This window comes from Colletotrichum fioriniae, assembly GCF_027942845.1.
Source record: "Colletotrichum fioriniae strain IMI 355084 chromosome Unknown scaffold_1, whole genome shotgun sequence".
Lineage (NCBI taxonomy): Eukaryota > Fungi > Ascomycota > Sordariomycetes > Glomerellales > Glomerellaceae > Colletotrichum > Colletotrichum fioriniae.
This window is the reverse complement of record NW_027076837.1, coordinates 679,241-693,399: the sequence shown is the minus strand read 5'-3', so window position 1 is coordinate 693,399 and position 14,159 is coordinate 679,241. Positions and strand designations below refer to the sequence as shown.

The 14,159-nt window shown below is 49.8% G+C and overlaps 3 protein-coding genes across 3 annotated transcripts; all 3 read right to left on the bottom strand.

Moving 5' to 3' along the window:
• Positions 1–488: 488 nt before the first annotated feature.
• N0V96_000194 (uncharacterized protein) lies at positions 489–1,877 on the bottom strand (the record flags this gene model as incomplete). The annotated part of the gene is made up of 2 exons (XM_065755859.1): positions 489–1,030; positions 1,484–1,877. 2 exons carry the CDS (start codon positions 1,875–1,877, stop codon positions 489–491), a joined length of 936 nt encoding a protein of 311 aa, XP_065615099.1.
• A 1,299-nt stretch (positions 1,878–3,176) lies between these two features.
• N0V96_000193 (uncharacterized protein) lies at positions 3,177–4,417 on the bottom strand (the record flags this gene model as incomplete). Its single annotated transcript, XM_065755858.1, has 2 exons — positions 3,177–4,172; positions 4,271–4,417. The coding sequence occupies 2 exons, from the start codon at positions 4,415–4,417 to the stop codon at positions 3,177–3,179; spliced, it is 1,143 nt and encodes a 380-aa protein (XP_065615098.1).
• A 4,758-nt stretch (positions 4,418–9,175) lies between these two features.
• N0V96_000192 (uncharacterized protein) lies at positions 9,176–14,035 on the bottom strand (the record flags this gene model as incomplete). The annotated part of the gene is made up of 1 exon (XM_053191661.2): positions 9,176–14,035. One exon carries the CDS (start codon positions 14,033–14,035, stop codon positions 9,176–9,178), a length of 4,860 nt encoding a protein of 1,619 aa, XP_053050745.2.
• Between the last annotated feature and the right edge of the window lie 124 nt (positions 14,036–14,159).

Here is a 14,159-nt window from a genome sequence, read left to right as displayed (position 1 = left end):
AAGCGTATCTGTCGTGTTGAGGTACATTGAGCTATAGACTTAGCCCCGAGATGACATCAGAGCTCATGGGGTTGCGCTAGAAAGAACACTACCCCTGTCCAAGGTAAGCTTGTAATATGTGTAAGTAAGCAGGCGTCTCGGCCTTCGTTCTTTTTTATTTAGCGTCGGCTCTCTTCTTTGAACCGAGAGTCTAGCACTCTCGATCTTTTAGCTTGAGCATTATTGTACATCTCTCGATTCGGTTACGGAACCTCGATCCCGGCCGTGGGTGAAAGCCTGAAGCAATGTCAGGACCAATCAAGGCAGCCTGTTGCGGTAGAATATGCTGACACACGTCCCAAGACCCCACGTCAACAGAGAAAACAAGTGGTATCACGACGTTCTGACTTCATAGTAAGTACCTGTCAGGGCCAACCCTATATTTGGGATAAGGTAGTAAGCTAAGAGAGAGATATGTTTCTGTTATGCACCAGCAACTTTCGAAGCTATCAGACCAGCGCATCTAAAGTGGCTTGACTCTTTTCCATCGTAATCTTCCAGACCTTCGCAAATCGTGAAGAGTTCAACTCAGCTGTGACCTTTCCCAATTTCCCCGTCCCTTCTAAACGGCTTTCCGCTGGAGGACCAGCAACGATAAATGATGAGGATTGTGGGATAGTTGGAGTTTCGCCAGCGGCCACGTCCACCAGAAGACACGCATTATGCGGGCCGGGGGCCTTGAACTTGAAGAATAAACAAAAGCCGTTTTCAGTTTCTGCGTTTTGGACATGCAGGTAAGGAACCTCCTCTTTGCCGCTAGTCTCAACGTCGTAAGAGAGGATGATGGAGTGGCTCCATAGGCCACTGCTAGCCCATCGATCCGCCGGGTATGTCTTGATATTGTCATACCCATGGTTCTGTTCTTGTGGCAACTCCACGACAATGTGCTGCGCATCGGAATCTTTACCCCACAGCGATTCCATGTCTTCCGGATCTTCGGCCCTGATGAGGATAGTCTCAAGCTTTGCCTGCTTAACCCAATCATCCGGAACTGAGACAAAGCCCAACTTATGACTACACCTGTAGAATGGCTCAAGATCGCCCGTTCTCTCCAGATAGAGACCTATCTGACGACCTGCTTTGTTACAGTTGAGTATCGCTATCGTGCTTGTTGGAGAGAAAGTGAATGAGATTCCTGCAGCGGAACCAATCTGCTCATTGTTATCTCCGGGGATGAATGAGAAGCCATATTTCGAGCTGCTCGGGTCCAGTATCGGCATCTCGATCTGGATGCCTCTATTTGTGAACGAATACGGTGCCACGCGATGGTCGGCATCAATCCTGGTGATGCCGCTAGATTGATTAAAACAAGAGGGGGACTTGGCGAGGAACCCAGTGTTCCGGGAAGGTCTGTCTGAGTGTCCAGGCAGTAACCAGGCAAATATCGACTGGTCATCCGTTCGCCTCATGATCTCTTCTTGAAGTCGGATGAATGCCATTTCACCCTCGCCGTATAGTAGGGGCATGCTGACCCCGAATAATCCAAGCAAACAATACGCCTGATCTTCGACTCTGGTCGTCTTTCTCTTTGCAGCCCAGGACATTCTCTGGGCGATGCTATATCGACCTAAGATTCCGTACTCGAAAAACTTGTGGTCGATGCCAGTAATCTTTCCCAGAGGTTCTCGCATCTGATCTCGTGTACCGATTTCGTACCAATCATCTGAGTAGAATATGACAGTTGAAGGTGCGATGAGCTCTTGAAGCGTCCAGCCACGCGTGAACCACCGACTATTCATGAAGCTCTTAGAGTAGCCCCCGAGAACGTTAACATCGTCCTGGGTGACGTCCTCAAGATACGCATAACAGACACGAGAGTTCTGGTACCAGGCCCACATGGAATTAATGGCCTCCGTCAACTCAGATGAGCTTGTCTTGTCGATACAGCAGGTATCAATCCACTGCGAAGTCAGTTAATGGGAACCTTTCGGTTATCGTGAGAGCTCAGTATTAATGACACCAGGCTGGAAGGATCAACTTACGATGTAGTCGAAACCATCCGACAATGCCTGATTACAAGCTCCGATGAGTTTCTTGTAGCCTTTCAGACTAGACGCATTTCCGGCGAGCAGCTCCTGAAGTGTGATTTCCTCTGAACCCCAAGTGTGGGATAAGATAGCATATGGAATGCGGGAGTGGGTGAAAACCCGTAGTTCCCTCGTTCGTGTGTTCAGGAGCCGCATCGTACCTGTAAGAATTGATTCCAAGCCAATAGAAGCCTATGGAGCACACAAACTCCAGGCTTTCTGAAGATGAACAGGACTAGTCAGACTGAATGCGGGGGTATATGCAACTAAATGAAGAATTAGATGGGTCTGCTTAATTAGGACGATGGAATCTCACCTGCATAATCTATCACGTGTGGCTACTGCGATAAGTAGGCTAGCTACATGCACTTATGCACACGTTCGATTTCGTGGTATCATCATGAGACACAACAACGGTCCACTTGAGGAGCGCGAGTTTGTGCTGGATGGGTCGACTTTGGATTGAACCCTGAGCCGCTAAACTACCTTGGACTAATTACCCTATGACATGTAGCGGAATGAAGGATGCCTGTAACCAAGTTGACTCTGTTCAGCTTCTGTACGTCCATCCAGGCGGTGATCTCTCTTTCCAGCAGCTCTTGCTTTGTTCTCATACAAGCAATAGAATATACCGAAAACCGCCAGTAAAACTGTTAGGCTTTGTCCGACAAGATTGATAGTGTGTCCAGTGAAGTACTTCGGAGCGTCTTTAAACGTGTAGGTCCACCTATTGTAATCATCAGTAAAAGTGCAGGCATGCGCAGACCAAAGTCAAAGACTTGGGTGTCAAATCTATCTAAAACGTTTTAAAAGACATCTACTTACGTCGCAACAATTCCACCCATAGTGCCAATGGAAACTACGTAGGCGCTGGTGACTGCGCGTACGGAAGGGCCTGCCGAGTCTATTGTCGAATGCGTCAGTTTGCTTCACATTCGTGGGTTGGCCGAAGATCATGGGCAAATATCCGTCTGCAGTAGACTTACTGTTCATTGCCCAACTCACTGTAATGATATTAGCGAAAGAATCAGATTGCATGAATGGTGCTGACTCACAAAAACCTGGACCACCTGGAAAAGCACCTGCTGTGACAAAGAATACCTGGTATCATTAGTAGATGTACGCAGGAAACAGACAGACGAAAGGACAGAGAGCTCTTACGCCCATATATCTGATGTTAGCCTCGGTCGCAAACCTCAAAATGGCGAAACCGATAACGGCAATCATCGAAAACACGGCAAGGTAGATACCGCGTTGACGTGTTCGATCACTGAACCACGCGATGATGATGGCGGTGATAGCAGCCACAACGTAAGGCGGTACAGAGTACAATTGCGCTCGTGTCGCTGTCCAGCCCAAGTCGGCAAGAATGGTCGGCATGAAGACCGAAATTCCCTGAACGGTGATGTTGATCAGGAAAAAGCCGAAGGCGCACGTGTAGTTGTGGATGCAGAACACAGCTCGCTTCACGTCGGAAAGAGTGACTTTTTGATCAACATCGGCCTTATGCTGGCGCTGCAGACGCTCTACCGCAATCGCTCGTTGTCTTTCGTCGAGGAAGTAAGCTGTAGCGGGATTCGTAGGCATCCAGAGAGGTGCAAAACCTCCGAAGAGCATTGTGACGAATCCCTCGAAGAAGAATATGTTCCTCCATGTGTGGATCGGTGCGCTGTCGAACCCCCATTCCGGAATGCGAGAGAGGCCAGTGGCGAGCAGACCGCCGAATGCGCCAGCCAACGATGCTGCTGAAATGAAGATACCTAGCCGGAACAAGAGCTCTTCTCTCTTGTAGAAGCTGCTTAGAAAGAAGGAGAATCCTGGCATGGCACCACCTTCAAAGATACCCAGGAAGGCGCGGGCAACGATAAGACCCTCATAAGAGCGTACGAAAGCCGTGCAAAGCGAGACTAGACCGAAGCCAACGACGAGGAATGGCAGGTAGAATCGTGGGCCTACGCGTTTGAGGATGATGTTGCTCGGTACTTCGACGAGAAGGTAGATGATGTAGAAGATCGACAGCGCCCAGTTGAATCGGTATCCTTCAAGGTTGATATCTTTGGCCATGCCCTGGATCCTGGCATTTCCAATATTTGCTCGATCCAAAAACTACCCCGAAGATCGGTCAGTCAATGACAATGCAACAGGCGGTTGATATTCGAGGGAAGAAAGAAATCACATACGCAGAGAAGATATAAGGTTGTCACCAATGGGACAGTGTGCCAGTCGAGCTTACGCTTGATAACCTGTTCCTCCTCTTCCGTCCACTCCAACTGTATAGGCTCGTCCGCATACTGGATAGACTCGGACTTGACGTCGACGGTCGTCGGCTCGTTATACTCTGTTTTAGACATTGTCAATTGTGAAGACTAAGGCCCGTCACGAACATTGACAGATGTTCTAGCGTCTGTAAACAAGGTGGAGGGAGGGCAGCTTACGTTTCTTATCGAACTCGATTGGTATCTCGTCTATTGTGGAGAGCACCATCTTGACAGCTGGCCGAGACGATGCTCGGAATCCTTTGAACGCAGACCTTCCGAAAATACAACGTTGAGGGCTGGAGAATTTGTCTAGCAGCCGGTGGATGCGACGTTGAAAACGGCCAAGCCCATTTAGCGTAGCCTGAGTGAGGGGTCAAGGTCGTGGCCGGCCCCTATTATTATCTATCTAAGGCCACTAAAGAGCGGGAAGCAAGTTTGAATAGCTGGCACGGACAGTTTATCACCATCAGACTTTCTTCGGCAGATGTTTCTTGCATTAAAGCCCAGCCCTGTCCGGGGTGCCCTTCGTCCAATGACCCAGAACCAGGTGCCCATCAAGGATGGCATGTTCGGCCCAAGAATGCGGGGTACGGGAGGAAGAACACTTGGATTTCTTGGGATTTTGGTCCGCTTCATAGTTCGACTCAGATTGAGTCGCATTGAAGTGGGCGGCCGTGGAACTGTGGATGGGTATTTCGCCGGGGTTTGTGCTGAATATGGTTTGGAGCCTGCTACGCCCACCCAGTGGGACCGCCTTCGCAACCTTGGGTCTAACTTCACCCGACCATCTGAATTTCGAGGCAAAAGGCCTTTCCCCACGTCGCAAGCCGGAAAGGAGATCTGGCTACCTCTTGCGAGTTGGTGTGTTCCCTGTTACAGTTCATGTTTTCACCGAATGACTGGGAGAGCTGTTCTTCATCCGGACTCTTCGGAACCGAGTTGCTGACAATGGGTTTCGCTACTTTGATGTCAAGGCCGTAACAAGATGACAGAGCACATTGGTGGAGTTAAGTCATTGAAGTATGCCGTGTAACTGCAGGCGCTGCTGTTAGGCCTGCAAGCTGAGGGCCAGAATCCTGAGAAGGGTGATTACGAGTACAACCTAGATCATGGTTGTCAGCATATCCACGCCGTACCCATACAGCTCCGATGCCACCTTCAACTCTAACTACCATAGCGATTCAGAACCACAGGTCCCCATAATCACCAATGATTATCCACAGGCGATGGGCACTATGGCGTTCATGTGCTCTTACACTTGTTTGTTGCCAAGGCGAACGAGAACCGCTCTGTATGGTGGAATGGGGTCGTCAGATGTTCTCGCACGGCCAGTAGTGCTCCGCGAGGGATGCTTCGAATGAAACACGCACCGAGAGAGTCAATCGTATCATCGGTTCCAGAATCGGATACAGGTACATGTCAAAATCAACTGCCATCACTCATATCTAAGCGTAAGTTCACAGAAGGGTCCTGAATATGGCCCATGAGTTCATGGTCGAATAAGGAATCATGCCATAATTCGCCTCGCTATGCTATGACATGTCTTTACTGCGAAATCGATTGTGCTAAGTCAGCTATACTGAGAGCTCCGCAGTTGCCGAGGTATCCATGTCTGCCAAGTTGTAACTCACGGTTACAATTCATGTTCCAACGACGCCGTGCCATCTGGTCGAATCGCAAGGCTCTCACAAAGCCCGGAGAAACCCCCTTTTCCGCCTAGGTGGCTCAACTCCCGGTTGCTTGGGGATTTGCTTCTCGAAATCATATCTGTGCAAGTGAAAGTGTGGAAGTTTTGTCTCCTTGCGACGAATCTCCTTTTCATCTTTCCACCTCAAGATGTAACATGCGGGGACGAACAAGATCGTATTAACCGACACCCACGCAATCAAGACGCCAAAGTTGAGGCCAATGCGCGAGTGCAAGTCGAACAAAATCTGTCGGCTGCCTTCAATCACATGATGATAGGGCCATGCGTACGCCCACCGATAAAATCCAGGCGCAATATCGGGAGGCCAGAATCCGGTCAAAGTGTTCGTAAGAGTCCAAAATGTCAACCACAAACCGACCCATCGAGGGCCGATGATCATGGCCATGTTTTCACAGGCCATTCCAAGTGCTGCCATGCCGAAGAAGTTTAACAGCCAGAAAACGATGAACGAGGCTTTTCCGTAGGCGTTTGGATTTTTGGCAACCTCCACTGCGGAAGCTGGCGGATTGGATAAGGGAACTTGAAAGACAAGTGAGATCAGACAGTAGACCAGCGACAAGAAGAAATAGGCTGCCATGAGTGATAGGTATCTGCGTATGACGTAGTGCCAGTAGTGCACGGGAGGATGACCCTCGGGCACGATGCATTTCTGCATGTAAATATTGTTTGTTAGTTCTGTATCAAAACATCAGAAGCTCGGGCTTACCATGTCGTCTGCGAGGTAGTAGGTGAAGCCAAGATGGGCAATAAGAAAGCTTAGCCCAAAAGTAACTGCCGGAATTGCCGCAGGCGGCCCAAACGGCCGGAGGTCTAGCATCAAAGGTGACACCCCGGGATTGACGGCACTCGCTGCCTGCCGCAGAGTCTCCTTCGTCAGGGAGTCATTGGCCATTACCATGCCGCTCCATGTTTTGCCAAACGTTTCTGTGAAACTTGACGTGAAGGACGTGAGGCTTGGCAAGATGTAGCTATACGTCATGAACGAGTCCCGGCCAGACATGGTGATGATTTGGATAGCGCCTGTTGGGTCATATGAAGAGTTTCCGATATAGACTGCTTCTTGCAACAAAGCTGTTGCGTTTGGATTGATAATGATTGCTGACCACGCTTTAAAGTGATAGACCGCTTCGCGAACCTTCATTGGATCGAATCCGAACTCGTTTGCGTCGCGTATTTGATATCCGATTGATGGTACGGGACTCCATAGCGTCTCGTTCGCCAAGTTGGTGACCGTCGGACCTACTAGGGGCGCGATGTCGTTGTAGGGAGCAAATTTACCGTCAAAGTCGACAACAAAACAGACGAGAGAGGTGAGGTTTTCTTCAACACGAAACACGATGCCCCAATAGAGGCAGAGAATGAGGAACATCGAGAAACAGATGATGAAAGCTGGAGATGGTGAGCTGTGGCAACCTTTCAGCCAATAGAGCTCGGATGAGACTTACTGTTTCTGCACCACATCATAGAAATATGCTTTCGTAACTAGGCAAGAGCAGGATGAGTTTCATTGGGCTCTGGCAAGGTTTTCGAGGCTGAGCCTGTATTGAGCTGCACTTACTGTTGCCAATCCTGGGTCCCACCAGCTGACTGATTGCGATGGAAGGTTTTCATGCTCAGGTAAGCGACTTTTCATCCAATCTCCGACAAGGTCTGCCCTTTGAGTGTCGAGGCTATTCAGCACGCTGTTTGACTGGTCGTCTCGGGAGGCTTGCATTGCGGCGCCAGGTTCTCGGTGACCGGCATTGTCGACGTCAGTATCTATGTGCATTTCGGACGTTGCACAGTTATGGTGTTCTACAAATGAGTAAACAAGTCTAACTGATCCTTCGAAACTTTGAAGTCAGTTGCTGGTCTATATTTTTTGTAGTTTAGAGCCAAGTCACCTTCCGTCGCAAAACATCCGGCATTGTCTTTGTTGTGGACTATGATTGACATAGTTACCCACAGTTATGTGACCTCACCAGCATAAATGGTGGAGATGAACAGCGGACATGTTAGTCCGGATGGATAATAATTCGTCATTTAAGTGTTCTAATACATGTGTCCCTTGAGTCAATGTGGGTTTTGCTCGGTCGGTCAGTATATGTAGTTTATACAGCGGGTCATTTGGGTGATCTTCTTCTCAGCTGGAGTCTAGGCACAGTTCAATCGATTCTCGATCAGGGGCCAACTCGCCCTCTTCACTAGCGTATCAATCTTGACAGTCTCTGCAGGCCATCGGACCTTTACAGCCGGACAGATCAGACGCTCCAGTTTAACATGCAGTAGTCACTGGTGATGCGGGCAGCATTCTCGGTTAATAACTTGGTCACTGAGCATTAGCTTGCCCTTCCCATATTTGTAAAGCGGGTTAATGATCAGTCTCGTTCCCCCTGCGTTAAGGCGAGCATCTTGACGTCAGAAAGATGTCAACTAAGCGAAGTGGGGCAATGAGCCTCCAAGAAGCCTCCTCAATAACACTGGTCTTTTTCAGTAATTCTCATAACGCGCCGGATAGGTTCGATTGTGGCAATTGATCGGAGGAGTTCTTCCGCGACTTTGCGTGTTATAGGGTTTTCATGTTTTGATATGTTGTAAGGCAGATTAACTCCATCATGGGCATTTCAACTTTGAAGTGGAGCACGCCAAGATGCTTATGAGGAATTGGTAATACATAAGGGCGCCCTCACACCACAACAGGTGAAGTATTATAAGAATGTGATAGTCTCCATTCCCAATGAGGAAAAATATGTCCATCGATACCATCATTTACCTAGCTCACTTGAAGCATTGGCTTCCGTCTTTCACAATCGCAACTTGCGCGGTCGGCAGAATGGGCCAGGTTGTTTCTCACCTGACTTGAGTAGACTTCAGTGTTGTAAAAGTGCATTTCCCATCAAAGAGATTTCTCCATATACTGACGTCAGCTTCGTAAGTAAGCGGGTACTCTGTGTCACTATGCTCTGTGTTTCGACCTTTGGATGACTGTTCCGTGGATTAAAGGGGTCATAACTCTGGTCATTCTATGTCGAGAACGAATGGAGAAGATAAATTCACTATGATAATGGATTTGTGCGGTCTAAATGAAAAACTCTCCGGTCATCAAGATCAACTTCCCCTAGTCTTACAAAGCAACAATGGTAACATTACATAACAAGGGGCGGCTAGAACCCAAGGAAGATCTTTCGCCAATTGATCTTCTTCTTGCCATTCTCAGGAGCCGTCGATCCATAACCCTCCTCTTGCACATCATGCTGCCTAACAATGGAAAGAAAGACGTCGTTGAGCGTGGTGGGACTGACACTGTGATGCTCGATGCCCAAAACATCCTTGTTCTCCTCTAACATCACGATAAGTCGACCAATTGCACTTAACTGGCAGTCCTCCCCACCCTGCATATCTCGTCTGGTCTGGTGGCTCAGCTGAGATCTTTGCAGCACGTCTGATGCCGCGACTGAAAACCGCAATTGGCCGTGAAATGTTTCAGACTCCACTTGGGCAGAGGGAAATTGCCGTAGAATCCAGTCTCGCATGCGATCCATTTCTTCCGGTTTCGAGTGTGGAGCAGTGCGACTGACCAGATGAACATACAGGGAGTCTCCGAAGCGGTTTTGAAGCTGCTCAACTTCACCGATGGCTAACATGCGCTGTGCGATAATGCCAGCTCGATTAGCAAGCGCATCGGCCTCCTCCATGCTGTGGGTTGTCAAAAGTATAGAACGACCTGGCACAATTGTGCTGAGTGTTTGCCACATAATGCGCTTCGCAGCAGCATCGAGGCCTGAAGATGGCTCGTCAAGCAGTAGCACTGACGGGTTTCCGGTGAGGGCGATGCCGAGGGAGAGTTTACGCTTGTTGCCCCCTGATAAGTGTTGCGCCGTGACGTTGACATGGGCATTGAGGCTGACGGCACGCACAACTGCTTGAACTTGCTGCTCGACATCGCCAACTCCACGCAGCCTGGCGTAGTGGCGCAGATGTTCAAGAACACTCATGGACTCAACAGCGTCGAATTGTGGACATACTCCGAGGTTTGTCCTGGCTCGTGCTCTTTGGTCGGTGACGGAGACTTGCCCGACGAAAACGTCGCCGCCATTACGACTAGGCTGGATATCACCCCGAATGAGTGAGATAGTTGTTGATTTCCCGGCACCGTTGGGACCGAGAAGCGCGAACACTTCTCCGTGGCGAACACCGAATGAGACATTATCAACTGCAGTGAAACTACCGAACTTCTTCGTCAAGTGTTTGACCTGAAGTCCGCTCCTGTTCGTAAGCGGCTCGACTCGTAATAGCTCGCTGGCAACCTCTGGGTCCTCGTGTGCTTGTCCAGCTCCAGCGGTGGAGTTTCTGGTACGCTTGAAAATCGCGGGTAGCTTGTTCCCGTTGTCGTGGTAGAGAAGAATGCTGAATAGAAGAATCGCCTGCAGGATGAGGTAGAGAATTGGACCTCCATACGCGTTTATTGCGCCTGGATAGCCAAGAGCAGTAGCGAAGCATGACAATGAGAAGGCGTTGAGGCCGATGAGAAGGGCTCGGAAAACGGATGTGACGGGAAAGAAGGCCGAGATAGTGTAATGCCCTATCAGAATGTTGCGATCTGTAACAGTGGACGGCGAGAAGGTGACGATGTAGAGAAAGGCAATGAGATAGATCGCAAAACCGACACTGTTGTAGGCCATTGTTGCAGCAAAAGTCGCAACTTGGCTATTGGTGAAGAGCGAAATAACATAAGACAGCAGAATCGATGTGATGCCGTACAACAAGAACACTGGAAACAGGTAGCCCGGAGCGTACCAGATGTCAGAGGAGACCACAAATATGATAGCTGCGATCAGGAGAGGGAGGAAGAAGACTCCAAAGTCAAAGATAAGGTGCGATGTCCAAGTAGATAGCGACCGCACTCCGCTGGAGTACTGCAAGCCACGAGCATGGCTGTGTCTCTCAGCGTTGGGGTACAATCCAAAGAACGACGGAATAATCGAGCAGACGATGCTGAAGAAGATGGCCAACTGGACTGTGGATAACGTCGAAGAGGGGATCACGCTGTCAAATGGGCTGTATGTGGTCGCAATGCTGATATTCGTCTTCACGATACTGAGCAGGTTCTGCATGATGACCGCTGCAAGGACTGCCCCTGTTCCCTCATTGTCTGCTCGATAGGCAACTGTTGAGGGTGTGTCTGGACCGCCGACCCAAAATCCACCAGGAGTGATATTCTTGCGATTGTCTACCACGTATTGCGTAAGGTCAGCGTAGGTAGCAATTCGCACAAATTCGGTGTTCGTGGAACTATTGGGTCCCGGAAGCAAAAAGCCAAAACTGTCGCCAAACGATGAGCCAGGGAAGAAAGAAGAAGGACCAGCAGCGATAAGAGCTCGTTCAAAAGCCTCCCTGTAGTCATCGAAGCCTTCTGCAGAAGCTTGACTAAAGTCTGCCGCATCGCAGCTAGCAAGGCTCTTGTCGGCGACAAGAAGTTGCATAATTGCCGCTGCAACGATCGGAACAAGAAATACGATGGCGTATGGAACCCAATTGGTTTTGAGTAACGTGAAGCGTTTGCGAATCAGAATAGGGATTTGCTCAAAAGTTCCCGTCTGACGGCCAGACTGAAGCCCCAACGAGTCTTGTCCCCCATTCACAACAGACTTTTCTGTGAGGCCTTTGCTGGAGTTCACTGACCCATAGGCTCTCCCCTGATGAAACGGCCGAAGACCCTCCCCTTGCACCTCATCGGCCACATTGAGGAACACATCTTCAATATTTGGACCGGAGATGCGGTAGGAAATGCTTTGAGTCTCAAGGTGGCGGATTACATCGGCGGTGATTCTCGATGAGGGAGCAGTGTAGATGATGGTATTTGATGACATAGCCAATGTAGCGCCGTGAATTTCTGGAGGAGCTCTCAAATCCTTTGCATTGAGGACGTGGATGTGGTAGCCATCTCCGAGAGCGTTCTTCAGGGCTACAGGAGAGCCTTCGGCCTTCAGAGTGCCCTTGGATAGTATCGCGATGTTATCGGCAAGTAAGTCGGCCTCGTCGAGGAAATGCGTCGTTAGAATGATGGTCCTCTTGCCCCGTTCCGAAAGAAGAATGTCCCAGATCTTCCGCCTTGAGAGCGCGTCAATGCCAGAGGATACCTCATCAACGCAACAGACGGCACTTCCACCAGTCAACATCATGCCAAGCTGGAGTTTGCGCTTTTGTCCGCCAGACAGATACCGTGATTGAGATTTTCGCTTTGTCGCTAGGCCAATCGAGTCGATCAAGTGCTTGGAGTCCTCTTTGCTCGCAAGGTTCCACGGAGACTTGAGCTGATTGAAGATCGCGATGTGTTCGGCAACGGTGAGCTCATCCCAAAGAACGTTCTTCTGAGGCGCGATACCAATTCCGCCAGAGGCATCTATGGAAATACTGCCACTATTGAATCGACTAATCCCAGCGATGGCATCGAGGGTCGTGCTCTTTCCACTTCCATTGGAACCGAGAAGTGCTAGAATCTGACCCCTTTTTGCCGTCAGATTAAGACGATCAATAGCCACTATAGAAGGGCGAGGCTTAGATATGAAGGAGAACAGCCATCGAAGAAGACCCGGACGATAAGTCTTGGTCAAGCCGTCAATGACTACAGCTTCTTGTGGCTGGACACCATCACCCTTGTAGACTTTACGACTCTCGGAGCCGACTCCATGAATCTGACGCTCGACGTAGGCAGCAAGCAGCGGGTAGATTATGGACTGCAGGATCAAGAAGATCCAAATCATGATCCCTGGAAGGGTAGAATTACTTCCTGGTGGCGTCTTGAGAAGATTCATCGGCTGTCCCTCGCCCTCAAATCGCGCCATCGATCTAATGAAGAAGACAAAGGCGCATGGGGTGAATAGCAGACTCAAAGAGGTGACGGAGGCAGTGCTTGGGTTGGGGAGTGCCTGTGCCAAAACACCCAGGAGGACGTAGACCAGAGAATTGATGACACCGGAAAGCTGGGCCTTCTTGAAGAAAGTTGCGCCGAGGATGGCTTGTGAAGTAAGAGCCAGGCCCCCCAAGATAAAGAAGACTAGAACAATGCCGATGCTAGTCTCTCTCCATATCATGCTCCTCGCTATGACCGATGCAACGACCCAACCTGGGAAGTAGATTGTGGCGAAAGAGTAGAAATTTGATAACATGCGGATGACCTGGGACTCCCAGTCATAGCTGGTGGACATCATGGAGTCGATAAGTTGGGAGAGACCCTTCTCCCGCTCAGTCGCGACGTGACCAGGAAGATGGTAGCTAACGCCGATTAGCGCCAGGATGAAGGAGACTGCCAAGTAATCTATGAATGTCTTTTGGTATTTCCTTCGGACGCTGGCTTGTCGTTCGTCTTCAGTCTCGTCGGTGAATCCCCATTCCTGGACATTCTCGAGAGACGCTGAACTACCATTTTTCGAGTTCAGACTGAGAATGGCAGAGTCGACGGCATATTGAAGAGGGAGCGTGTACACCTGGATATCACGGTCGTCTTTGTTGACCCTAAATGATGACCCGAAGGCTCCATCCCCTCGCAACGTGTAATTCCAAATGCCTCCGTCACCCTCGGTGGGGGAAGAATGGAAAACGACGGCACCGTAGCAAGTAGTAGTCGCACTGAAAGATGAGCGGCAAATGGAGCCAAGATCGGAGGGATTTGTGATCGTTGTTGAATTCTTCCCAGCTGCAGAAACCTGAGCAGAGATTGCCGCTATCGCCCGGTCTACATCGCCGCCTGATAGTCCGCTGTTGACGAGAACGACTGTATCACGGGAGCCATCAGAAGCGGCCAGGCCTTCAGCTAGTGATCTAATAGGTCGAGAGTCTGCGATTCCGAACTCGTTCGATGGGCTGTTGAGATTCTTGCCAATGCCGAGGTATACTGTGAGTATAACAGGGAGAAGGATTGCGGTATAGATAGTTGAGACGGGGTGGCGAGAGAGAAGTATGATGAAGTTTTTGGTCGAGAGCACACCGACTTGGCGCCACAATGCGGACTTTGGTGCCGCCATGGCAGTATTGGGAGGCCAATCAGCGTCAGATTGTGGTGTGGTGATCTGAGGAGTAGTAGGGTGGAGAGACGTGGCGGCGTGGTTTTTCTGTAATAGCTTACAGCAGAGAGTTATTGGCAAAATC